The following is a 26,661-nucleotide window of genomic DNA, read 5'->3' on the forward strand; positions in this document are numbered from 1 at the left end:
CAGGTTGTCGCCTTGCATGGCTACCTACCTCTGCTGTCGGGAGTGTGTATGTGTGAGTGTGAATGGGTTACTCGAGTAAATGTGAGGCATAAATTGTAAAGCTAGACATGCAGTCTATTTTCCTGTAGTGTATATATTCCCATTATTGAGTTGAGACAAACTTGATTAAAAAAAGTTTTTATTTAGTCACAAGCAAAACTCTTGGACAGAGTGGCCAAGAGTTAACTGTACAGAGTTAAACTTAAAGGGATATCGTACCTTTATCGAAAGTGAGCGGCCATTGCTGTCCCTGTCGCCCAATGTCATCATCGATCCTCCGAGGTGTCAAGGCTCTTCATTCATGTAAATTCATTTTGAGGACAAAGTCTAAATGTAATGCGTAAACAAACTATACAGCAATATTATTCAGTGTACTATATTTTTCAACGGTAGGCCTACTTGTTTTTTTTTTTTAGCTAATGTCATTTTCAAATGACCAGTATGGAAGAATCCCATTGTTTTAGAAAATAGCCTAAATCTCACAATTTTGTCCCTCGGTTGTCATTGGACAGTTAGTATTCTGCTTCAAAATTGACGTTTTCAAGAGATGTAGATGTAGACCCACAATGTTACCACATACTTTTCAACCTTCTAATTAGAATATCGTTGGTTGCTACTGCTACTTCTTCTCAATATTCTCCAAGGGTTTGTCTGTCAGGATGGTGTTACTAGTACAATGACATTGGCCGAAAATAACTCAACGTCGCAGTTTTGCAGGCTTCTAATCTCCAAGTAGACAGACAGTCAGTATGGCATGATGGCGCGACCATCATCGCCATCTAGTGGTTGCGTTCATAAAAATAATAATTTCCCCACAGATATATTTCAAATTGATCAAAAAGCGGTGCAATCAGTGTTGTTGTGTCAAGTGTCTTGGTGCTGCATTTTATTTCCTTTTTTCTTTTTGGTTTTGGTCAGATGTGTGGGTTGAAGTTGAGTGGCTATAGGGGGAGGGGCTGCTATCGCTGGCCACAGCCCAGGCTCTACCAAGAGAGGTCTGAAGAGATGTACAGTATAACATATTACACCAACACCAAAACAATTTAAACTAAGTTTTGCCTAGAGACATTATAGAATCTACCTTTAAAAGATGCAATGTGTGGTAAACTATTACACTACACTATTCCATCCATTAACTCAACTGGACTGTCACTGTACTATTTATTGCACTAGCACTACTGCACTTGGGACATTGATATTATTATTATTATTATTATTATTATGTATATGCTATATTCAGTATGTTTGTATGCCAGTGGTGATGCTCTAAACTAAATTTCATTGTACTATTCTAAAAAAGAAAGAAAGGAATCAGATTTTTGGTAAAGCCTTTGTAAATGCAATCTGCTTGTTTGTAATAAATGCACAGATGTTTTTTGTACATTAAAAAACTTGTACATCTTGATTACAACAATGCCCTCTTGTGGTGAAAAATGTGGGAACTTATATACAAAAGCTATGTTTAAAATGGTAAAAGTTAATATGTATACCGGTATATATATATATATTTGACTATACAAATCTAATAATATACAGAATATAATCTTTAACAAAATCTTGAAAAGTCAGACAAATGTGCACTTAAAGCAGTATTTCAGATATAGTGCAAGAGACACATCGACCCCCCCCCCCCTCTCTCTCTCTCTCTCAAGAATGTCCACATCCAGTGGTCCTTCCCCTACTGCTGAAGCTGCAGGCTATTAATATACACAGTCTGTAGCTCGGTGATGTCGTCAGTGGCTTCTATGGGGATGCTGGGCCTGCCTGGGCATGAGGACTCGTAGTAACGGGATGGGCTGAGGTTGTCGTGATAGGTGGGACAGCCTCCCGCCGCGCCCTGTGGGGGCTCTGTGGCGTCCAGGTAGGGCCTGTGGCAGTGTGGGGAGAGGCGGCTGGAGTCCTGGGCCTGATGCTGGTGCTGGTGGAGGTAACGGTGGTGGAGGTGGCGCTCAGCTCCGGGGCTGTGGCAGGGGCTGTGGCAGGGGCTGTGGCCGGGGCTGTGGGGCATCATGCAGGTGTGCAGGCAGCTGTTCCGGTGCATGGCTCGGTGCAGGTCCAACCTGGCAATCAGCGGCTTGCCGATGTCGATGCTCTTGGTCCAGTGGATGGGGTCGTCGTCCAAGGCAGTGAAGGTGCCCTGAAGGCACACTGTGAAGACAAGCTTCTCCTTGAATGAGGGATGAGAGAGAAAAAAAAAAATTTAATCGTCTCCATTGACTGTGATCTTAAATATGCAGGATTTTTATCATTTTAAACAGTGAAATACCTCTTAAAAATTATCATATTATGTGGCACCTAGAATATCAATTATATTCTGGAAGGTACTTCTTACAGTAGACCAAGGAATGATGGCTGAATGCTGAAAAGAGGCATTGTTGTATTTGTATTTATGATATCCCACCATGCTTGTGAATTAAGACTGGGGTGTGCTACATGTATTGTGGAGGGAATGTGTTGGGGGGAGAGGGGTTTAGAGATACATGTCAAAGCTGTGTATATGTGATTAAGAATGAATGTACAATTAATAATAAAGATATGTAAAAAGATTAATATGAATTGAGAGATTGATAGGCTAAATGGTGCGTGTTTGATCCTTATAACTCTGTCTCCCAGAGGGATGGAGTTTACAGGTTCACGCAACTTAAGTGTAGCTTGGTGTAGAAGAATATTGCCATGCCTTCATCATTACTGTATTATTTATTTACTGTGTTTATTATGATTGAATATTAATTTCCATGCACCATTCATTTCCATGGAGACAACCTATGCTCAAACAAACATGTCCTGTAGTCAGTTCCCCATGAGTTGCTTTCCCTCACATAATTTTCTAGCTTAATTTCAATTGAGCTGTATGCTTACTAGGAAGAAGACAAGATGGCCACCGATAAAAATGGCCACAAACAGAAGCAGTCCCATCAAGTACAACAGGGTGAAAAGTAGCATGTAGTGGTCTACAAAGAACAGTGTGGTGTTAAGTTCTACCTTGAGCTTCTGCAGGGAGCTGAGTCTGGTGTAGAGACAGTGCTGGGGCAGACTGCTGGAGAGGAGGTAGATACCAGTCTCCTCTGGGGTTTCTCTGTTCATTTCCTTGGGGTCCACATCAAGGTCCTGGGGGGGAGGGTGGGGTGGTGTGGAGGGAAAACCGTTTATTTTTTTTATTCAACATGCTATGTATTCATAGTACTAAATCTAGAATATACAGATACAAAAAATACCAATGTATTACAAAGATGTCTGACCAGTGAGAAGTCGGTGACATGGGCCTGGCAAAAGGACATGTCGTCAGGCTTCCTGATGATGTGGGTGTAAATGACCAGGACGTTGGAGAACTCTGCGGCGAAGCCCAGCTTGATCTGAGCACCGCATTCAAAGTCCACACACATACTCTCTGGGAGCTCTGGAATGACGAGCACAAGAGATGGTTCTAACCATAGAATCTAATACAGATTTATTCAAATGATTTGGTTCTAACCAGTACAGGAATGTTAAAATGGGCATTTCGACCATTTATAACCTGACGCCTATCGTTTTGTTGTGAAGGAGGACATGTGATAATGGAACATAAAACCTGTTCCGTGTCTCGAGAACTCCACATTGTCCCCGCTAAGAGGAAAACGTCCCTTAAGTTATATTATCACAGGCGGCCAGGTGGTGCAGTGGGCAAGGCACTCGGCACCAATGCTGGAGATGCTGGGTTCGCGTGTTCGAATCCAGCTCACCACATTGTTTTCAGTTTGGCTGGTCGTCCGTATTAGAGGGTGGGAAAGCTGATGGGTGGGTCCTGGGCGTTGTAAACAGAAAAATACCGCTACAGTTCGGTCGGGGCGCCTGCTCAGCAAAGGAAGGATCTGGAGGGAGGTAGTGTGACCTTCCACGCATTACACTCTCCCAGTGAGAATCTGAGCTGCCAGGCTGGCTGCCGGCTGACTGCGCATGTGTCGGAGGAAAGCATGCGATAGTCTCCGGCCTCCCGGACCAACAGTAGGGGGGGTGCGCAACAACCAGGAAGGGAGTTGGGAATTGGCATAACGACTTAACAGTGGGATGGGAGAAAAATCGGAAAAAAGAGGAGCGGGAAAAAGATAGTTAAAAAATATATATATATATTATATTATCACATGTCCTCCTCCTCACAACAGAATGATAAGATTCAGGTTCAAAATCGGCAAAAATGTCTCTTTAATGTGACATTTCTTTTTTCGTATCCACAAAAAATAAACTTGACTTGTATCTTACAGTAAATCTAATGTATGCAAGTATGACACCCCTTCCTGACAGGCAGCGACGCGAGCGAGCGTGATTGCGAAAATGATTAAAATGTATTCGTTTCAATCAGGCTATCCTGACCTGCCGCGAGCGACAGCGAACTGAGCGGCGATGTCGTCCCCCCCTCAAATATTCGCTCGCTGTGTCTCTAGTTGAGCGATTACGCGGCCGAGTCCCGCCCCTAAACACTTTTTATTGGTCAAGAATAGCAGGCTGCTTTCCCCCCGTGTGCTTCCAGGTAAACACACACACAGACACACTCGGACACGCGCCGCGTCATATCAGGACAGTGTCGCGCGCGATTTAATCTCCAGTTCGCTCGCTCGCTGCCTGTCAGGAACCGGTGTGATGCTGTGCTTCCCTTCTCTTTCTCTGCGGCAATGAAAATAACCCCACTGCCAGAAGAGGGTAAACGCGTATAACATGTATAATCTGGCTTTATTGTTAACCACAAATAGACAAATATAGTGATCAATTAAGAGCTATTTTAACCACATAGGCACCGACACAGATTTGGGGAATAAGACTGAATAAGATACTGAACTCGAGTCTCGTCAAGACTGAACACTATCCCCCATTGCCATCAATAATCTTTATGGGAAACACTGAAGCCTTGGGGTTTTATGATTTCTGAGGAGTAATAATCCAAACACATTGTGTCAGAGAGGTTGTGTTAGGCTCTTACCATGAGCTTTGGCCCACTGGCGATTGTGTGCCAGGGCAATGTCGGCGCTGTCGCCGGGCAGAATAGGATCGGTCAGAGCTCTCCTTTCCGATAGGCTGCTGCGGATCTCCAGCGCCTGCTTCCCCTTGGTAGCGTCAAACTGTCCCATGTCTGGACACAAAACAAAGTCACTTTAACCCTTTAAACTCCCCTGGACCAAATTGCCCCAGCGGTTCTAATAAAATTAATAATAGCGGTTCTAATAAAGTTACTATAATATAGCCCATCTTTGCTCACATCTACAGCACACATTTTTGAGTCCGAGAATAAATTCCAAGATCTGTGATCTGTGATCTAAGATACGCTAAGCAAGGGTTTAAGTAATGTGATACTTTCTATACATTTCAGTAGGAATTTATAGGTTCATTTGCATATAATTTATATTTTGTGTCTGATTTATGAGGGAATTATATCATTATTATATTATATTTTTGTCATATTTGACTAAAATAATGACTGGGATTTCCTCACCTATTGATAAATTCAGGATATAAATATAGTTAAGTCACTTTAACTCCTGCTCACATTATAAAACTCAGTCCCATGGGGAGAACTCAGTTGAGAAGGCCTATGAATGAAAGAAGCTGCACTATACAGAACTAAAAGCAGAAGCGAAAAACAGAATGGCTGGAATACCAATGTCTATCCGGTTGAAGTGGGAGACAGGGGCCTCACATTGACCAGTACTTCTTACGAAGCAAACAGTCAAATCAATCGAGTCAAGCACAGCGACGGGACACTGTGGTGGAAAATACCCAATATAATGTGTATTTTCACGAACATATCCTAATCAATATATCTCAATGTCTTAAATCATCTTAATCATACACACACACACACACACCAATGAGACAAACCTAACCTCTGTCCCACATTGAGACAAACTAAATCTCAATACTGAAAACACTGGGTGGGTGTCTTACCTACGCATTACATACGCAAACAGATCTGGCATGCACAATTCTCATTGTTATATGAGAATAACCAATGTCACAAGATGGGTGGAACATCAATTTATCTGAAAAACATATCCTGAAAAACATCCTGAATAAAGTTGATTACACAGCCACCAGTAAAGAGACCTCTGGGAACGTCACAGACACCCACGCATGCAAGATCTTTTGATGTTGCAACTGATGTGACGACTAAATACATTTCCTCAAAGCGGGGTTTTTCACAATTGGAGTCTTCTTATTATTAATTATTTTAAAGTATAGATTGAAATCTACTATATAAATTGGCGACCGGAAGGTCTTTGACCTGACAAAGACAGCAGTTAAAGCCTTCTCGAAGCACAAAAATAAGGTGAGATAAAATTTCTCAAAATTAAGCAAAATTGATGATTACTTTGTCCAAAGATTCTAGAACTAACTATCATACGAATTGACACAGAGACAGGGTTTAATTGTGAATCTCAATCTGCTAATATTGATTGAATTGGATCACATTTTTAGACAAGATAAAACAGCTGAAGACATTTCTTTTTGAGTGGTACCACAACGTTTTTGCTTAAAGATTATGTTCTGACAGGAACAGAGGTTAAGGATTCTGTTCTGAAAAGGGACAATGTTATTTTTGTTTAACCTCTTAACTCATTGGCCGCCAACGCTTAACCGCCAATAACGAGTATACTCGCTATTAGATCGTTTGATATTTTTCCTTTGATCCCCGTGCTACACACTCGGCCGGAGCTCTCTGAATCACTGTGGCACAGCTACATACGTTGGAATTGCAATGCCGATCGAGTCTCACCAGATGGCAGTATTGTCTACCTTTTGAACTCAGAAAAAATGGATCAGGACAGACAATGAATTAACTGGACTATCAAGACTCGCTCTGAGGGGGAGGAGCTCTTGCAAAGCAATCGCAAACAGATCTGCTCGCCTCAAAACCTATACTGTCCCGTAAACACGTGTAATTACATATAAACGAGTAATCGCGATCGCCGATGGGATCATTGCCATTATTCTTTTTGGATTACCTTCTGGCTAAGGTAAGGACCCCCTATGCATAGCTGTCAACTCTCACGGTTTTACCGGGATTCTCCTGTTTTTTCGACCCTCTGCACGGCCTCTTCACGGCTCACGGATTGGTACGTATTTTGTACTTATTATTATTATTATTTTTTTTACAAAATGGGTGCAATTCTCCTCCGTGACGACAGGTGGCAGCAGTGTAGATTAGACCGTTATCACAGGAAGTCAGACCGTTGCGACCAGAAGAAGACAGCGATGCGACCGGATAAAGCTCAGAGCTCAGGGGAGAGAGTAGACTCATGCACCGAGGCGGCCGCGGACCGAGCGTGTCAAATCAACTTAGCCAGTGTCTCTTGATTGCCCACTCTGTGGCTTTTGTCTCTGGAACAAAATGTTTGCAAATCTTCTGTGGATAAAACAATACAAATGCAGGAATGTGTAAATGTGTTGGTTGGTGAACACTAACAGCCGTTTGCGCCTCTGCGCCTCCACTGTCCCCTCCTCCCATTCCTCCACGGATAGCATGCCTTCACTGACGCCCAATTTCCTGAATGCGATTTATACATATAAATAAATTGATCCGTTTTAAAAGTTGTCGTGAATTGTCATGGTATGACAAATACAGTTACTGGTAACTCGCAGGCATTGCAGAGATATTGAGGAAAAACACAAAATAGCATTGGCTTTTTTTCCATCTCATTTTTCTCTGTAGAATGAATGAAAACTTTATTTAACAGATTGCAGAATGGGTACAATACAGTACGGCTCAATACAGACATACAGACATACTACACAGACATAATAGACACACACACTGTTCCAAAAATGATATTCCCATTTCCCACTGCTAAATTAATGACCATAGGTATTTTTTATAGCTTTTTCAGGAACATGGCATGTCTTTTTTTATCATGCATATCCTGTTACCTATATTTTTTTGCATTTTGCACAATCAATGCGGGCGTGACCACCTGCATTTCACTGTATGTGACAAATAAACCTCTTGATTCTTCTTGAGTTGTCGTATTAATATGTAGCCTACAGTGATGAAGGTATAAAGACACTGGTAATACATTGATTGATTGCTAACTTTAACAGATGGGTACAATACAGTATTGTGCAATACACAATTGTTAAGGGGATGCAGACCAGAGAAGGACTTCTTCCCCCATTTTCAATTCATCATAACATTTATGTATGAATTGTAAGATTTCAATAAATATGAACATGTTAATGCTACTACTACATAAACTGAATTTATACTGAATTTGTCTTACACTTAATACAGGGATGTTCACAGCATTTCACTTTCAACCAGGTATCTGATTAATTTAATGTAGCAACTAGTTCACCCAGTCCTTGTTGGACTGATAACTTTAAGTGGTTGCCTAGTGGAGATTTAGGATTCACTGACTGTAGACTGTAAGAAAAAAAGCTGCAAGAAAACTAAATGTCTGGCATCTATGGTTTCCAAATACTGTCAAATTACAGTAAAATCAAATGCATTTACAGATTACAACCTTTATTTAATGGTTAATATTTTGATAAAAGGTAATTTACTGTATTTTTATAGCATTTACACTCTACACAGTAGGAAAACAAAATAATACCGGTTTTGACCAGCAGCGACGAGGCAGCTCCATTGGGAGGGGGCGGGGCCGGGTGGGAGGGGGCGGGGCCAGGAGAAGGGGCGTGGCTAACACCTGCACGTTTTTTCAAATCGAAATGTTGACAGCTATGCCCCTATGTCTATTTAACGAACCTGAAACATGTTTCTGTAACGATCACAGTTTCTTACTTTGCCGGACATAAACCAAGCGTTTTGTAACGATCGCATTTTCGGGGTAAGACTATGATAATTTTGTGAAGGCACATGTGTATAATGGTATATACCTTTGATTTGGGAGTATTTGGGGTTTCATGGGATCAACCAGAACGGTTTGGGCTTATTGCATATAACGCGTTTTATCTCGCAATCTATGGGAAAAGACTGAATTATCTAGGATGGGCGATGTTTAGCGTGTAATAAACTACAAACTACAGTGTGTAGAAACAAACTAGTTTTTCCATGTTGGACTACAAGTAGTGTCTGCCAAATGAGCCACACCATTGTTTCCACAGCTATAATACAGAACACATACACAGCTCTGCAAACACTGTGAAACACCGCCAAAGTGACCATTTTAATCTGGCCTGGAGCGGTAGAGATATGGAAAGCTTATGGCGATGAATGAGTTACGCCCTAGGCAAATTTTCTGAAGATTCGCCTAAAAATACATACCCAAGTAAATGGAAGATTGCTCCACTTCTACAAGATCCATTTGCATGTTCTTGGTATCATCTATGGACCTCAGGGAATGTATTCCCAGTGTCGGAAATATTGTGTTACTATGCATGAGTAAATTGTAATGAACCAAAGGAGAATATAAATTATTATTATAATATTTTCATCTTTGATGGTGAATGCTAATGCTAACATTGACCAAAAGTGAAAAATCTAAGCAAATGAATAAAGGGCAGATGATTTACAGGTTTTTTTGTAGATACAGTACTCAATGTTGCCATCCGGACACATGCAATTTGAAATATGAATATAGAATATCAGGCCTATAAATTACCTTATTATGGCCACGTCATACATCTATGGATCGGGCCAAATCTCCTCTTTCCATTGGCGGAGTGAAATCTGGATTTAGTACCACCAGGCGCCCATTACAGGGCAGCAAAGACCGTGAATGAAATCTACTGTAAGTACAGTTACTTTTGTATCATGTCCATAGCTCCGCCAGTTTTCACCAGATTGCGACACAGTTTCTTTGTAGACATTCACAGAAAGGTAAAGAAACAATATACGTTGTATTTCATGGCAATAAGGTTCAGGTTTGTTCGACCCGTGAGATATAATCATGAAAATAACGTCAGAATTATTCACAATCATAGAATATTTTCAGCAGCTTTGACAGAGGCTGGTGTGAGCTGGGTAGTGTAGTTTGAGTTTCGTGAAATTTTGACATCCATCGAAAGCCCTGGGCCTCCTCTTTCTTAGGACTACAACGATTTCATGAAGGCGTAATTTCCTCGTGTCTAAATCATCCGATATTTCCCTAATAACACTTAAAATCATTGGTAAACAAATGTAGTGCTGAAAATATACACTTTGACTGCTGTTTTGATAGTGTTAGGGTCTTTACTTTACATTTGAAAAAGAACCGCAACATTAATTAATACGAACTGTATTGATCTATTTATGACGTGAAATTAATCTCGGCCCGATACAGATACGGACCGATACGGAACAGTGTTGATTTTCAGCAAAAGCAAGAAGCTTTTTGCCAGGATATAGTGTCATTGAGTGTATGTTGAGAAAACACAGATTTTGGTTGAAACTTAAGTTGAATATCAGCCAGAAGTCTGGTAGAACGCTATATATTTTTTAATGTGTGTACATTTGTGGGTCCATAAGACAGCATCATGGATTTTTTCCAGCTCTGGAAATCTGTGTGTGTGAAGTCTGGGCTAGAGTGACATCTATCTGCTCTTTCCATCTGAAGCCGTAAGCAGCTAAACAGTTCTTTGTGTGAAAGTGTATGTATTGAATGTGTATGTCGTTTTCATATAAAGAAAGATAAAAAAAAACTGCGTAAGCACTAAAGAAAACATTATTACCGGTAAATAACTTAAAAGAAAAGATTGTGTCTGTGTTTTCCCCGTTCCACTGTCTGTTTGTTTCGAGAAAAGGGTGTGCTGCATCCATTGTGACGCAGTTCTAAAAACTGAGAGAAAATCACGAAGTGTATACTAGGCAGACCGGGAGTGGACTGAAGTGAGATGGAGAAAGCCACAGACACTACCAAAAAGTGGAGGGGTCTAAAAAAGGGAGGAGTCTTTTAGTGTCTGGAAAGTGGAAAATGGTCACTGCATACAGATAGTGAACTATCTAACATTAGTGTAACTGAGGGGTACAATTCCCTGACTGTATTGAATAAGTATGGTATCATTAAACCACTACTGAGTTATGTACATTACTACTGGCCATACAGTACACATGTATATGAGATGAACACCCACACAATAACACGGCTTAACAAGGAAAGTACTGTTTGTAATATTTATTAGAAGAGCATCAATATTATCTTACATTATTGAGAATTAGAGTTGCGCTTGTAAGGCGAAGAATGTGCATGAATAGGTCAAGAGCGTAAGTCCATGAGCATATTACGAAGGGGATAATTAATACCACCTGTAGCATAAGAATTATATAAGGTACACTCGTAGGTCAGCTGGAGATACTAGGGGGGTTCCCTCCGGTTGTAAGCCAGCAGGGGAGAGGATTTGTCGGTAGCAAAAGTCTGGATCAACGAGGAATAAAGAGACTCCAGGTACAGGAGACGGTGCAATAATCCCTTGATCCGTAGACAAAGCAACAGCTATTCTCCGGTATGCACTGCAGCATGGATGAAAGCTAGCCAGCCTCAGAGTCCTAGAGGCGGGCTCGACGGGGCTCCTCACAGGGTAAATCCCACACGGTAGTGGGGGTAGACGCTTCTCTGCTCCAGCAGCCACAGGACCAAAGCAATATAATCCAGCCGAAAAGGGCTCTGTAGTCGTCTGTGTAGGTTATCCAGTGTACATATCCACACGGTTCTCGTCTAGGGCTCCTCGGATGGCGGCACAAGGTTAGGCCGCCCAGCCTGGATAAGCACACTAGCTCGGTACAATGAAACGTTGGTAATGCTGGTCACTGTAGAACGGTAGCCGCACGATACACTATACATAATAGACTATTACTTAATAATAGAATAGGTCGAACTCGACGATACAGCGTTAAACTCTGACACTTCAGCTATCAATTCGCACGCGGTCTCAAGGCTCTATTTCGGGGCAAAACGGGCCCACTTCACAGCACGTTGTATCGTGGTGAAGGCTTCAACTTGTTACTAAGATTACTGCTGTATCCACCTGCGCCGTATTTATACGTAAGGTGAATAATCTAGTACCAGCCTTATTTCTGTCTCGTATTACTGCGCAAACCTGGGCATGTTGAGACATGTCTTAGCGGTGACTTTGAACTAGACATTGGGGGTATGGCCGTGGCGCCTAGGGGGTCGCTGTCCAATAGGAGAACGAATATTATGGTCTGGCCTGTACTAGGTAAAGGGATATTCCGTGTATATGTACAAAGAATATACAAGGGATATCAGACGATATACAAATACTATACAATATATCTCAAGTAATAAATATATATATTCGGTTTAATCTGACCCTTTGTAACAGCCGCCTCCTAATTAGTCCGCACCTAATTAGATAAACAGAGACAGATTAACCGCCTTGTCCACTACTCAATGTCCGTTGTGAGGAGTAGGGCAATTCACAAAGTCAGGGGGTCATGGTCGTCATTAAGAGAGTCGGGGAGCCTTGGCAACTCTATCAGCCTCGCCACGGGTCGGGTGTATGTCCGCCCCTGGACGAGCACTTCTGCCGCTCTGACCTTTCCGTCGGCACCAGTGATCACTTTGCTTACGCGGCCGGCCGGCCACATAGCTCGGGGTAGTGACTGGTCGATAATCATGACGACTGTGCCCTCCGTCAAATTGTCTCTTTCTTTTACCCATTTCTGGCGGGTCTGTAGAGACGGTAGATAGTGGAGGAGGAAACTGTTCCAAAACTTGTCAGCCAATACTTGACTGTACCTCCACATTCTTCGGCCGTTCGCTTCTTCAGGTCTGTACACTGTCTGTGGGAGCGCGGGGTCCAGCCGCCCCATCAAGAGAGTGTTGGGGGTGACTGGGTCGACATCTGCTACATCACTTGAGACGTAACCGAGGGGCTTTGAGTTCAATACTCCCTCGATCTCCGTGAGGACTGTCGTGAGGACTTCTTCCGCCACGGTCTGGGCCCCAAGCACGGCGTACAGGGCTGTCTTTATTGAACGTACTTCTCGTTCCCAAGTTCCCCCGAAGTGAGGGGCATTCGGGGGGTTAAACTGGAAATCAATCTGAGAGGGAGCGAGGTGGGTCTTAAGTTCTGGGCCCATAGCTTGGAAGCTCTCTCTCAGCTCTCTTTCTCCGCCTTTGAAGTTTGTCCCGTGATCAGACAATAATATAGACGGTTTTCCTTTCCGCGATGTGAATCTCCGGAAGGCCATAAGGAATGAGTCCGTACTCATGGTTGGAAGGAGTTCTATGTGTATCGCTCGGGTGGTCATGCATTTGAATACAATACCCCACCGCTTCTCTGTCCCTCTTCCTTTCTTCACATACAGCGGGCCGAAACAGTCCATACCGGTGGAGTGAAAGGGCTTGTCGCCGAGTCGGAGGCGACAGGGGGGTAGGTCAGCCATCCTGGGTATACTGGGCTGTGCTCGCCACTTGCGACAGTCTAGACAGGTCCGCTGGAAGCGTCGTACTGCTTCTCTTCCTTGCAGTATCCAATAGCGACGTCTGATCTCAGCGAAGACTCTCTCTGCCCCGGCGTGGTGCACGTCCTCGTCGAATTTCTTTATGATGAGCTCTGTGACCTTGTGTCGGCTGTTTAGGACTATCGGGAACTTGACGTCATCCGTTAAGTCTGGGGCCCTTCTCAGACGACCACCCACTCTGATGAGATTATGGGCGTCGCTCTCAGGGGCCAAGTGGAGCAGTCTGCTGTCTGACGGGACTGGCTTTGATCCATGCAGACAGTCTAGCTCGTCGGGGAACGAGTCTCTTTGGGCTCGCTGTAGCAGAAGGAGTTCTGCTTCTTCGTAGTTAGCTGCATTAATGTCAGTAGTGGAGGGAACCTCAGGGTGGTGCCACAGGAATGTCTTTAACTGCGCACTCTCAAGGGTAGGGCAGTCGTCTATGTTGGGATCTGTGGGGACTGGTGTGTGCGTCAACCCACAGAACATAGATTTCTTCATCTCTGCCTCCTCTTTACTAGCCTCCCGTGGGGTGGGTGTAGGCCACTCTTCTTCCGGGAGCTTGAGGAACTCGGGACCGTCACTATAGAGATTGTGACGTGTGAGGTCATCCAGGGACATTCCCCGTGTGATGACGTCTGCTGGGTTCTGTTTTGTGTCCACGTACCTCCAGCATGCTGCTTCTGTTAAATCTTGGATCTCTGTGATTCTGACTCCCACGAAGACCTTGTATCTACACGAATCGGACTGGATCCATGTGAGTACGGTCATGGAGTCTGACCACAGGATTGTTCTTTGCACCGGGATGGTGAGTTCACGTTGGATTAACGTGGCGAGTTGCGCTCCTACTAGGGCTGCGCAGAGCTCTAGACGCGGGATAGATTGTTGCTTGCGGGGGGCTATTCTTGAGCGAGCCAGGATGAAAGCAGTATGTATTTCTCCTCCCTCCTCTCGGGCCCGCAAGTAGGCCACCGAACCGTAGGCTACTTCGGAGGCGTTGCTGAAGACGTGCAGGTCCATCTGACACGTCTCCAGCCGCACTGTGGGTGGGAAGTAGCTGCGGCGTATGTTGACACCTGGGAGCGAGCTGAGTTCTGTCTCCCACTCTCTCCATGTGGAAGCAAGGTGGTCGGGTATGGGGTCGTCCCAGCCCTGGTCCTTGTCCCATAGCGCTCGTACAATCATCTTTGCCCTGGTGGTGTAAGGTAGAATACATCCCAACGGGTCATATTGTCTGGCGAGTGTTCTGTATACACTCCGTCTTGTGGTCGGTAGTGAAATCGACCTTCCCTGCTCCTTGGTCAGGGGTGTGTGTCTATAATGGAGCGAGTCTGTTTTGAAGCGCCAGACTAGTTCCAATGTCATTTCTTGGGCTTCACCTGGGATGGTCGCCATCCAGGTCTCGCTGCTTGCTGCCTTGTCCTCTGGGGAGAGGCTGCGCAATACTTGAGGGTCGCTGCTGGCCCACTGCCGGAGATCAAAGCCGCCTTTGATCAGGGAGGCGCGGAGCTTGAGTAGGAGGGCCTCGGCTTCTTCTGGCGTCGAGACGCTTTGCAGACAGTTGTCCACGTAGAAACTCTTTTCTACACTTTGTCGGACCTCCTCATCAGCTGCTGGGTCCTCTGCGACATGTTTTTGCAGTGCGAACGTAGCACAGCATGGGCTGCATGTGGTTCCGAAAGGGAGGACTTCCCATTGATAGATAGATGGTTGCTCATCCCCGATCCTCTCTCTCCATAAGAACCGCAGCAGGGGCTTGTCCTCTTCCACTAGTCGCACCTGCAGGAACATCCCTTTGATGTCGCCGCTGATGGCCACCTTGTTCTGGCGGAAACGTAGCAACACGCCTAGTAGAGAGGGGCCGAGTGTTGGGCCGGGCAAGAGCTCTTTATTCAGATTTTGTGATCCGATCTGGTAGCTGCAGTTAAACACAATACGATCCTTGCCGTTGTGGTGGACCTTGTGGTGGGGCACGTACCACGATTCGGTCGTCTGATCGGCCTCTTTAATGTCAATTCTCTTTATGTGTCCCGCTGTGATTAGCTTGTCAATCTCAGCGCGGTACACAGTAGCTTGAGCGGGGTCTCTGGCTAGGCGCCGCTCTGTGTTCAGTAGATACCGCTCCGTCGCTTCTTTTGGGGCGTGGAAGGTAGGCATACCCTCTCGCCTCAGGAGTGGAGTTGCGTATCTCATCACTCCGTTGACTTTGACTCTCTTTGTCCCCTGCTCGAGGAGGGCTATGGCGTAAATGTCTTCCTTGGAACGAATGTGTTTCTTTTCGTTCTTAAAGGGCATTGTCTCTAGTGTCCATAGCCTCTCGACGTGCTGTAAGAGGGCGGTGTCTTCTTCTGTCCCTCTGGAGTGGAGGCAGCGAGTGGCTGCTGTTCGGTTGGGAGACCTGGAGAGGGGGCCTTGTAGTGTCCATCCTAGGCGGGTCTCGACTGCTGCAGGACAGCCTCTGACCCGGTCCATCGGGACGATGAGGTGTGCGTGGTCGGATCCTATGAGCAGGGTCGGGGTGGCGCCGTCTATGAGCGGTATAGGTAGTCGACGCAGGTGCACGTATTTGTCCATCAGCTTGGCGATGGGGTAGGTGTACCGCGACAGGCCTATGTCTTGGCTGGTGAAAGCGTTAGTGATCCTATACCGTCTCTCTGGCTGCCCGCTTGCTGCGATAGTGAAGGAGACGTCTTCAGGTCTCTTCTTATAGTCCGAATCGTCATCGTTTCTTCGCTCCCCCGCAGCCCCAGCTGGGCCGCAGCGGATGCGAGGAGGAGGGTCTTTTCTGACCCGTCGTCAAGGACGGCGTAGGTGTCCATGACCTTGTCCTCGTAGCTCAATGTTACGCGGACCACCTTCAAGAGCACCCGGGCGCCCCCACTGCTGGCGGGGTCAATGTACATGACGCTTGCTTTGGTGCTGCTTGAGGGTGCGGGTTTTCTTCTGTTACTGTCATGTAAAACGTCCAAGTGGGCTCCGTCACACCGACTACACCTCTTCTTTAAGCGGCACTCGGCTGCCATGTGACTGCGCGCACAGCGGTAACAGCGGCGGTTGGACTTTATCCATTGACTCACCTCATCGGCGGTCATCTTCTTGAACGTGTCACAGTGTGACAGCCAGTGTTCCTTTTCGCAGTACTGGCATACAATCTTCCACTTCTCTTTCGTCGAGGGGGTGCTGTGGTTCTTGTTACGCGGTACTGATTCGGCTTGGTGCATGACGGTCACCAGCCTGCGGTTATCGTTTGATCTCCTAGGTCCCTCTCTGGAGCTTGGTACACTCCGCACGAACGTATCCAGTCGTAGGCTGCTGACTTCTCTCGCCAGGAAGTCGGCCAGGTCTAGGAGGGATGGCTCGGGACCGTTGGGATCACGGTGGTCTCTTTGCCGCCTGAAGCGCTCTTGTCGGGCGGGCGGAAGCTTCTCTAATATTCTTTCAACATTAGAGTTCGCGTACAGTTCGTGCCTACCCTTTTCCTTTTGTGCCCCCAGCATCCCTACCAGGGATTGTACCTTGATAGAGAGGTCATCCAATGAGCGATTGTCTGTGGCTGGGGGTAGACGGTCAATATTCCTTATCTCTTGTATTACGTAGTCCCATATGCGTCCATAACGTTGGTCGAGGGCTACTAGAGCCGCGGTGTATGGGGTACTTGAGTTGGAATATGCCAGCGCTATATTATGTGTTGTGAAGGATCAGATTAAACCGAATATGTATATTTATTTATATATATATATTTAATTGTATTTGTATATCGTTTGATATCCCCTGTATATTCCTTGTACAATATGCATTGAATATCCCCGTTTCTACTGAACAGCCCATAATAGTTTCATTCTACCATTGGACGAGAACCTGGCGCCAGGTTGCCATACCCCTAGGTCCAAGTTCAATCGTGCCGCCTAACATGTCGAGGCAACCCCCGGTTCCGCGCAGTAATATGCCGGGCGAAATACGAATGGTACTATTTGTTCATAGCGCATATATATATGGCTCTCGTAAAGTAGAACTTTCTTTTTAGTCCAGTTCTTTACCCTCCAACAGAGTGACAGACGCAAAAGCCTCCCCACGACGCACGTGCGGTGTAGTAAGGCCTACTTGGCCCAGAATAGGCATTGAGATATCGTGTAGATTAATAGTTGAATGGTCATAGTTTGGCACCATACCGTCGAGTTGGACGTATCCTATTAAGCTAATAATAGTCTATTTATGTATGGTGCATCGTTCGGTTAGAGTTCTACAGTTATCAGTACCCCCATCGTTCCTGACGTTATCTGGACGCTTAACCAGGCTGGTCAGACCCCTAGTGGTGATTGCATCCGAGGAGCTCCGGGCCAAGAGCGACTGGACCTGTATATTGGATTACTCTACCCAGACGACGGCGAGCCTTCCACGGCTTGGATTATGCTTTGTGTGCTTTGATTATTCCATGGATAAAGGCCAACACTGCCGAGTGTTGGAATTACCCCCCGGAGAGGACTCCAGGTGAGACGGCGCTCTACACGTGAGGTCGCCTCACGTCTCTCCGTTGTGGACCGGCAGATACCGTTCCACAGAGGGTCCAGCTGTATTCGTCTGCGGCCCGAGGTTCTGTGGGCACCGTGTCCAAGACTTTGGATTCTCCCAAGACACCGTCGGCCAGATGGGATACCGCCAGCGGCTTCTCTAACCCCCCCCTCCTACTGTCTTACAACCAGCGGGACCCCCCCCCCCCTTAGTGTATCCAGCTATAATCATTTAAGTACCTTCGCTATCGTTTCCTAAATATTCCAGGTTGTATACTTACTCCCTGCGCAACCAGAGATTGGACATTCAATGTTGATTTACCTACGAATACTCATTTGCCATAAAAGTGCATATTCCATATTTCAAATCATAAATGTAATTAAGTGATCGTTGTATACACCCTTTGCTGTATTAAACTTTCGATTTGGTACATTTGTGTTGGTTCGTTTCATCAGGTGGGAAAGTGTTCATCATACTTATATCTTGTACTGGGTGGCCAGAAGTTAAAGTACATGAGGTAGTGGTATTAAATATCATATCTAACAATACAGTCAGGGAATTGTACCCCTCAGTTACAATTGGTCCTTCGAGCCGGATGGTAACTAGTGTAATATTAATATAGTGTTATTAATATCGAAATGGCCTATGATGAACACTCCACGAAACGATCCTCCTAACCTAGAACGCCCGCGGCGCAGACGACAGACACCTCAGTACTTAGAGGCTTACACTGTCAGTCAACTACCTAGCCTTCGACAAACGGTAAACGTGGTAAAAGTAGAAAGTAAAATTATGTCTGACCTTAACGACCAGGTTTCCCCGACCACAGAGGCCCTAGTAGGTCCTAATGTAACTGACCAAGCCCACGGTGGGGACCAGGAGGGAATTGACATGCCTTTACCCCCCGCCACTACTAAAGAAGTAGTCCCCGACAAGCCTCGGGAGGAAGACAACCCTACAGAGAGAGAACTCTGCACGGAGGAAGAGGAGGAGAGCGCCGAGGAACTAGAGCTCCAGGACTCCCCAACGAGTACCCCCAGGAGCGGCTCACGCAGGAGCGGCTCACCTCCACAACCGCCTTCCCCCAGAGAAGCGGCGAGGATGCTACGACAGGCGTTCCTCGCCTGCCTGACAGCCTCTACCGAACGCGATCGACTTCAGGGTGAACGCGACCGTCTCCAAGCACAGGCGCTTAGCGAGCACGAACATTTTACTATTGAAAGAGAACGCCTCCAAGCGCAGCGACGGAGCGAAGAAGAGCGCATACGCCGGGAGATGAGACGCCGGGAGATGAGACGCCTTCAGACGGAAATTAATATGGTAAGAGACCGGGCCACAGCAGACCGCGCCGCCGCCGCAGCAGAGCGCGCCGCCGCCGGAGCCCAGCGCGTCGCTGACTATGCCCGAAGAGAAGCCGAGCGCGCCGCCGCCGAAGCCCAGCGCGTCGCTGACTATGCCCGAAGAGAAGCAGAGCGCGCTGCAGCCGAAGCCCAGCGCGCCGCTGACTATGCCCAAAGAGAAGCAGAGCGCGAACTCGCTCTCATCCAGCGCGAAGCCGAGCGCGACAGAATACAAGCCGAGCGCGACAAGCTACAAGCGCAGCTAATGAAGCGGCTGATGATCCCCAAGGCAACACCCTCTCCCTCCACCAGGGGTTCAAGGAACTCGTCGAGACAACAGTCAAGAGCAGCGCCTCCTCAACGAGCAAGCAACCCTGAACTTGACCAACAGACAAAGCCTATACCCCCCGCAGACCCCCTTCCCAGACCGGTCCAGGCGAGACCCAGCTACAAGGAAGGAGCGGCATACACTGCGGAGAAGCAAGATAAACCACTACAGGATCTGGAAGATCTGATAGAGGAAGAAGAGGGAGAGGAGGAGAACCAAGCCCGACGACAGCACAGTACTCCACCGGACCAGGAAGTCCCATACAGTCCAGGCTATAACCCCGCGGCGCTGCGCTACAGACCCCCGACTCTATTCACGGGTGAGCACGACGCACGACCAGCCCCGAGGAATAGCACCTGGACCAGCTGGCTATGGTGCCCTGCCGGTACCAGCCCACAGAGAGACCAAGAGGACCCAGCAGCAGATGAAGAGGTCCAACACAGTGTGAAGAACAGTTTCTACGTGGACAACTGTTTACAAAGCGTCTCGACTCAAGAAGAAGCCGAGGCTCTCCTAATCAAGTTACGCGCCTCCCTAATCAAAGGAGGCTTTGATCTCAGGCAGTGGGCCAGCAGTGACCCGCACGTATTGCGCAGCCTCTCCTCCGCAGACAAGGCTGCCAGCAGCGAGACCTGGATGGCGACAATCCCAGGAGAAGCCCAAGAAATGACACTAGGATTAGTCTGGCGCTTCAAAACAGACTCGCTCCACTATAGACACAAACCCTTGGCTCCAGAGCAAGGAAGGTCGGCGGCGATACCGACCACCAGACGGAGTGTGTACAGAACACTCGCCAGACAATATGACCCGTTGGGATGTATTCTACCTTACACCACCAGGGCAAAGATGATTGTACGAGCACTATGGGACAAGGACCAGGGCTGGGACGACCCAATACCCGCACACCTTGCCTCAACATGGAGAGAGTGGGAGACGGAACTCCGCTCACTCCCAGGTGTCAATATACGCCGCAGCTACTTCCCATCCACAGTGAGGCCAGAGACATGCGAGATTGAGCTACACGTCTTCAGCGACGCCTCCGAAGTAGCCTACGGATCGGTTGCCTATTTGCGTGCCCAAGAGATGGGAGGAGAGATACACACTGCTTTCATACTGGCCCGCTCAAGAATAGCCCCACGTAAGCAACAATCTATCCCACGTCTAGAGCTCTGCGCAGCCCTCGCAGGAGCGCATCTAGCCACGTTAATCCAACGTGAACTCACCATTCCGGTGCATAGAACAATCTTGTGGTCAGATTCCACGACAGTACTCACATGGATTAAGTCTGATTCATGCAGATACAAAGTCTTCGTGGGAGTCAGAGTCACCGAGATTCAAGAATTAACAGAAGAAGCAAGCTGGAGGTATGTGGATACCAAACACAACCCAGCTGACGTCATCACCCGGGGAATGTCCCTGGATGACCTAACCCGTCGCAACATCTACAGTGACGGACCAGCATTCCTCCAGCTCCCGGAAGGAGATTGGCCTACGCCCACCCCGAGGGAAGCAAGTAACGAGGAGGCTGAGAACAAGAAGCCTATGTTCTGTGGACTGAGCACTGTCGCCTCCACAGACCCCAACATAGATGACTGCATTACCCTAGAGAGTGCGCAACAAAGAACATTCCTGCGGCACCACCCAGAGATTCAGTCCACCACTGACATGTCAGCAGCTGACTACGAAGAAGCAGAACTTCTTCTACTACAACGAGCCCAGAGAGACTCGTTCCCCGATGAGCTAGACTGTCTACAGGGAGGAAACCCCGTCCCATCAGACAGCAGACTGATTCACCTGGCACCAGAGAGTGACGCACATAATCTCATCAGAGTGGGTGGTCGCCTGCGGAGAGCCCCCGATCTACCAGATGACATTAAGCACCCGATCGTCTTGAACAGCCGACACAAGGTCACAGAGCTGATCATAAAGAAATACGACGAGGATGTACACCACGCAGGGGCAGAGAGAGTCTTCGCGGAGATCAGACGTCGTTATTGGATATTGCAAGGGAGAGAAGCAGTACGGCGCTTCCAGCGAACCTGTCTAGACTGCCGTAAGTGGCGCGCGCAGCCCAGCATACCACGGATGGCTGACCTACCCCCCTGTCGCCTCTGAATCGGCGACAAGCCATTCCACTCCACAGGCATGGACTGTTTTGGCCCGTTGTATATAAAGAGAGGAAGAGGCACCGAGAAGCGGTGGGGTATTGTATTCAAATGCATGACCACCAGAGCGATACATATCGAGCTCCTTCCGACCATGAGCACAGACTCATTCCTTATGGCCTTCCGGAGATTCACATCATGGAAAGGAAAACCGTCTACATTGTTGTCTGATCACGGGACCAACTTCAAAGGCGGAGAAAGAGAGCTGAGAGAGAGCTTCCAAGCTATGGGCCCAGAACTTAAGACCCACCTCGCTCCAGCCCAGATTGACTTCCAGTTTAATCCCCCGAACGCACCCCACTTCGGTGGAACCTGGGAACGAGAAGTACGTTCTATAAAGACAGCCCTGTATGCCGTACTCGGAGCCCAGACTGTGGCAGAGGAAGTCCTAATGACAGTCCTCACGGAGATCGAGGGAGTATTGAACTCAAAGCCCCTCGGTTACGTCTCCAGTGATGTAGCAGATGTCGACCCAGTCACCCCCAACACACTCCTAATGGGGGCGGCTGGACCCTGCGCTACCCCAGACAATGTACAGGCCCGAAGAAGCGAACGGCCGAAGAATGTGGAGGTACAGCCAAGTACTAGCTGACAAGTTTTGGAGCAGCTTCCTACTTCACTACCTACCGTCTCTACAGACCCGCCAGAAGTGGGTAAAGGAGAGAGACAATTTGACAGAAGGAACAGTCGTCATGATAATTGACCAGTCACTACCCAGAGCTATGTGGCCGGCTGGCCGCGTAAGCAAAGTGATCACCGGTGCCGATGGCAAGGTCCGAGCAGCTGAAGTACTCGTCCAGGGGCGCACTTACACACGTCCCGTGGCGAGGCTCATAGAACTGCCCCGACTCCCAGATACTATCGATGATGACCATGACCCTATGACTTTGTGAGTTGACTGACCCTTACAGCGGACCTTGAGTGGAAGACAGTGCGGTTAATCTGTCTCTGCTTAGCTAATTAGGTGGGACTAATTAGGGGGCGGCTGTTGTGAAGGATCAGATTAAACCGAATATGTATATTTATTTATATATATATATTTAATTGTATTTGTATATCGTTTGATATCCCCTGTATATTCCTTGTACAATATGCATTGAATATCCCCGTTTCTACTGAACAGCCCATAATAGTTTCATTCTACCATTGGACGAGAACCTGGCGCCAGGTTGCCATACCCCTAGGTCCAAGTTCAATCGTGCCGCCTAACATGTCGAGGCAACCCCCGGTTCCGCGCAGTAATATGCCGGGCGAAATACGAATGGTACTATTTGTTCATAGCGCATATATATATGGCGCTCGTAAAGTAGAACTTTCTTTTTAGTCCAGTTCTTTACCCTCCAACAGAGTGACAGACGCAAAAGCCTCCCCACGACGCACGTGCGGTGTAGTAAGGCCTACTTGGCCCAGAATAGGCATTGAGATATCGTGTAGATTAATAGTTGAATGGTCATAGTTTGGCACCATACCGTCGAGTTGGACGTATCCTATTAAGCTAATAATAGTCTATTTATGTATGGTGCATCGTTCGGTTAGAGTTCTACAGTTATCAGTACCCCCATCGTTCCTGACGTTATCTGGACGCTTAACCAGGCTGGTCAGACCCCTAGTGGTGATTGCATCCGAGGAGCTCCGGGCCAAGAGCGACTGGACCTGTATATTGGATTACTGTACCCAGACGACGGCGAGCCTTCCACGGCTTGGATTATGCTTTGTGTGCTTTGATTATTCCATGGATAAAGGCCAACACTGCCGAGTGTTGGAATTACCCCCCGGAGAGGACTCCAGGTGAGACGGCGCTCTACACGTGAGGTCGCCTCACGTCTCTCCGTTGTGGACCGGCAGATACCGTTCCACAGAGGGTCCAGCTGTATTCGTCTGCGGCCCGAGGTTCTGTGGGCACCGTGTCCAAGACTTTGGATTCTCCCAAGACACCGTCGGCCAGATGGGATACCGCCAGCGGCTTCTCTAACCCCCCCCTCCTACTGTCTTACAACCAGCGGGACCCCCCCCCCCCTTAGTGTATCCAGCTATAATCATTTAAGTACCTTCGCTATCGTTTCCTAAATATTCCAGGTTGTATACTTACTCCCTGCGCAACCAGAGATTGGACATTCAATGTTGATTTACCTACGAATACTCATTTGCCATAAAAGTGCATATTCCATATTTCAAATCATAAATGTAATTAAGTGATCGTTGTATACACCCTTTGCTGTATTAAACTTTCGATTTGGTACATTTGTGTTGGTTCGTTTCATCAGGTGGGAAAGTGTTCATCATACTTATATCTTGTACTGGGTGGCCAGAAGTTAAAGTACATGAGGTAGTGGTATTAAATATCATATCTAACAATACAGTCAGGGAATTGTACCCCTCAGTTACATTATGCGCTCTGGGCACCTTCAGGTGCTTGAGTAGGATAGCATACTTGTACGTCTCATCGGGGACATCGGACATCATTGTCTCTAAGCACATTCGTAGCTCTGTGTACTGTGCTCTGTCCTCGTGTGTGAAGTCCGGGAACGTCGGTGTGCCAAGGTACGATGCCATGGCTGGCTGGCACATCGGTGAGCGTTGGGGGAGAGGCCTCCTAGGCGAGTCTCCCCTTACGTGTCGTTGTGGGCTGGTACCTGGTGGGTACCAAGGCCCGGGTACCCAGGTGCTGTTCCTCGGGGCTGGTCGTGCGTCAAACTCACCCTTGAGTTGAGTCGGGGGTCTTTAACGCAGGGCCTCGGGGGTAAAGTCTGGGCTGTACTGGACCTCCTGGTCCTGTGGAGTACGATGCTGCTGGTGGGCTTGACTTTCCTCCTCTTCCTCTTCTTCTTCCTCTGCTAGGTCTTCTAGATCTTGCAATCGTCTATTCAGTCTCTCGGCGGCGTAGGCCGGTTCTTCCCTGTTGCTGGGTCTCGCATGGACCGGTCGGGGAGGGGGTTCGGAGACGTGTATAGGCTCTTTCTGTTGGCCGGGCTCCGGGTCGCTTGATCGGGTAGGGGAGGGTGCCCTAGACCCTTGTCTTGACGAGGCCCTGGAGCTCCGTGCGGAGGGAGGGGGGGTCGCCCTGGCAATCAGTTGCTCCATTATCTGCGCTTGTAATCGGTCGCGCTCGGCTTCGCGCTTGATGTGAGCGAGGTCGCGCTCTGCTTCGCGCTGGGCTTGGGCTGCGTCGCGCTGTGCATTGGCGGCTTCGCGCTGTGCATCGGCGGCGGCGCGCTGGGCTTCGGCGCGGTCTCTTTCAATATTCTCTTCGGTCTGGAGGCGTCTGGTCTCCAGTCGTATGCGGTCGTCTTCACTCCTTTGCTGCGCCTGGAAGCGCTCTCGCTGGGTCGCAGAGTGTTCGCGTTCACTAAGGGCTTGCGCTTGGAGTTGCGCGTGGAAGCGTTCTCTTTGGTCTGCAGATTGTTCGCGCTCACTCAGTTGTTGAGCCTGCAGGCGGTCTCTTTCCATGGTAGAGTGTTCGCGCTCACTTTGGTGTTGCGCTCGGAGGCGCTCTTGTTCCATGGAAGAATGTTCGCGCTCGCTAAGCGTCTGTGCTTGGATCGCGTTCAGTGGAGGCTGCCAGGGTGGCGATAAATGCCTGCGCCAGCATCTTGTCCGCCTCGCTGGGGGAAGACACTGATGGAGGTGATCGGCTTCTAGCAGTGCTCGTTGGAGATCCGTTCTCCTGTCGCGCTCCGAGGAGGTCCATCTCCTGGGTGCGCGTCTCTTCTGGTCGTGGGTCGGGTTCCGTCCCTGGAGCGCTTTCTTTATCCTGGAGCTCTCCGGGGACTGTCCCGTTGACGTTGTCGGGGGGTAAAGTCATGTCATGTCCCTCCTGGTCCCCCCCGTGAGCTTGGTCAGTTACGTTAGAACCCACTAGGGTCTCTACTGGCAGGGTCGCCTGGTCGGTAGGGTTTGACATTTTTACTTTTACTATCCGCTTTTTCCGCGTTTAACGTCTGTATAAAGCTAGGTAGTAGACTGGCAGCGTAGTCCTCTAGGTAAGGAGGTGGCTGCCATCTGCGCTGCGGGCGATCTAGCTTAGGAGAACCGTTTGTGGAGTGTTCATCGCTGGCCATGTCAATATTAATATTATATTAATATTACGCTAATTACCATCCGGCTCGAAGGACCAATTGTAACTGAGGGGTACAATTCCCTGACTGTATTGAATAAGTATGGTATCATTAAACCACTACTGAGTTATGTACATTACTACTGGCCATACAGTACACATGTATACGAGATGAACACCCACACAATAACACGGCTTAACAAGGAAAGTACTGTTTGTAATATTTATTAGAAGAGCATCAATATTATCTTACATTATTGAGAATTAGAGTTGCGCTTGTAAGGCGAAGAATGTGCATGAATAGGTCAAGAGCGTAAGTCCATGAGCATATTACGAAGGGGATAATTAATACCACCTGTAGCATAAGAATTATATAAGGTACACTCGTAGGTCAGCTGGAGATACTAGGGGGGTTCCCTCCGGTTGTAAGCCAGCAGGGGAGAGGATTTGTCGGTAGCAAAAGTCTGGATCAACGAGGAATAAAGAGACTCCAGGTACAGGAGACGGTGCAATAATCCCTTGATCCGTAGACAAAGCAACAGCTATTCTCCGGTAGGGATGGGAATTGATAGGATTTTATCGATACGATTCCATTATCGATTCTGCTTATTGATTCAATTCTTTATCGATTCCCTTATCGATACCTGATCAATTTATAATTTAAATAAATAAATTGGAAATGCAACAGAACTACATTTAGTCATTTAGCTGACGCTTTTATCCAAAGCGACTTACAAGTTCTGTACGACAAGCCATCAGGAAGGGCACAACTCTATCAGCTGAGCAACAATGTTCATCAAAGTGTTGAGTGCTACAGTGTAGGTTAGTTTATTAGGACAAGTGCATGACAGTACGGTTAG

The 26,661-nt window shown here is 47.5% G+C and overlaps 1 protein-coding gene across 2 annotated transcripts in view; it reads right to left on the reverse strand.

The window, feature by feature from the left end:
• Positions 1 to 248: 248 nt before the first annotated feature.
• Positions 249 to 26,661, reverse strand: part of malt1 (MALT paracaspase 1) — a 108,435-nt gene continuing 82,022 nt past the window's right edge. For both annotated transcript variants that reach the window (XM_084307341.1, XM_084307342.1), the window contains exons 14-17: positions 4,991 to 5,140; positions 3,279 to 3,436; positions 3,022 to 3,147; positions 249 to 2,206 (exon numbers count right to left, since the gene is read on the reverse strand). In XM_084307341.1, coding sequence (XP_084163467.1) covers positions 1,718 to 2,206; positions 3,022 to 3,147; positions 3,279 to 3,436; positions 4,991 to 5,140 — 923 coding nt within the window. In that variant the 3' untranslated portion in view covers positions 249 to 1,717. The remainder of the gene's footprint in view (positions 2,207 to 3,021; positions 3,148 to 3,278; positions 3,437 to 4,990; positions 5,141 to 26,661) is intronic.

The sequence above is a fragment of the Notolepis coatsorum genome, assembly GCF_963971535.1.
Source record: "Notolepis coatsorum genome assembly, chromosome: 2".
Classification (NCBI taxonomy): domain Eukaryota; kingdom Metazoa; phylum Chordata; class Actinopteri; order Aulopiformes; family Paralepididae; genus Notolepis; species Notolepis coatsorum.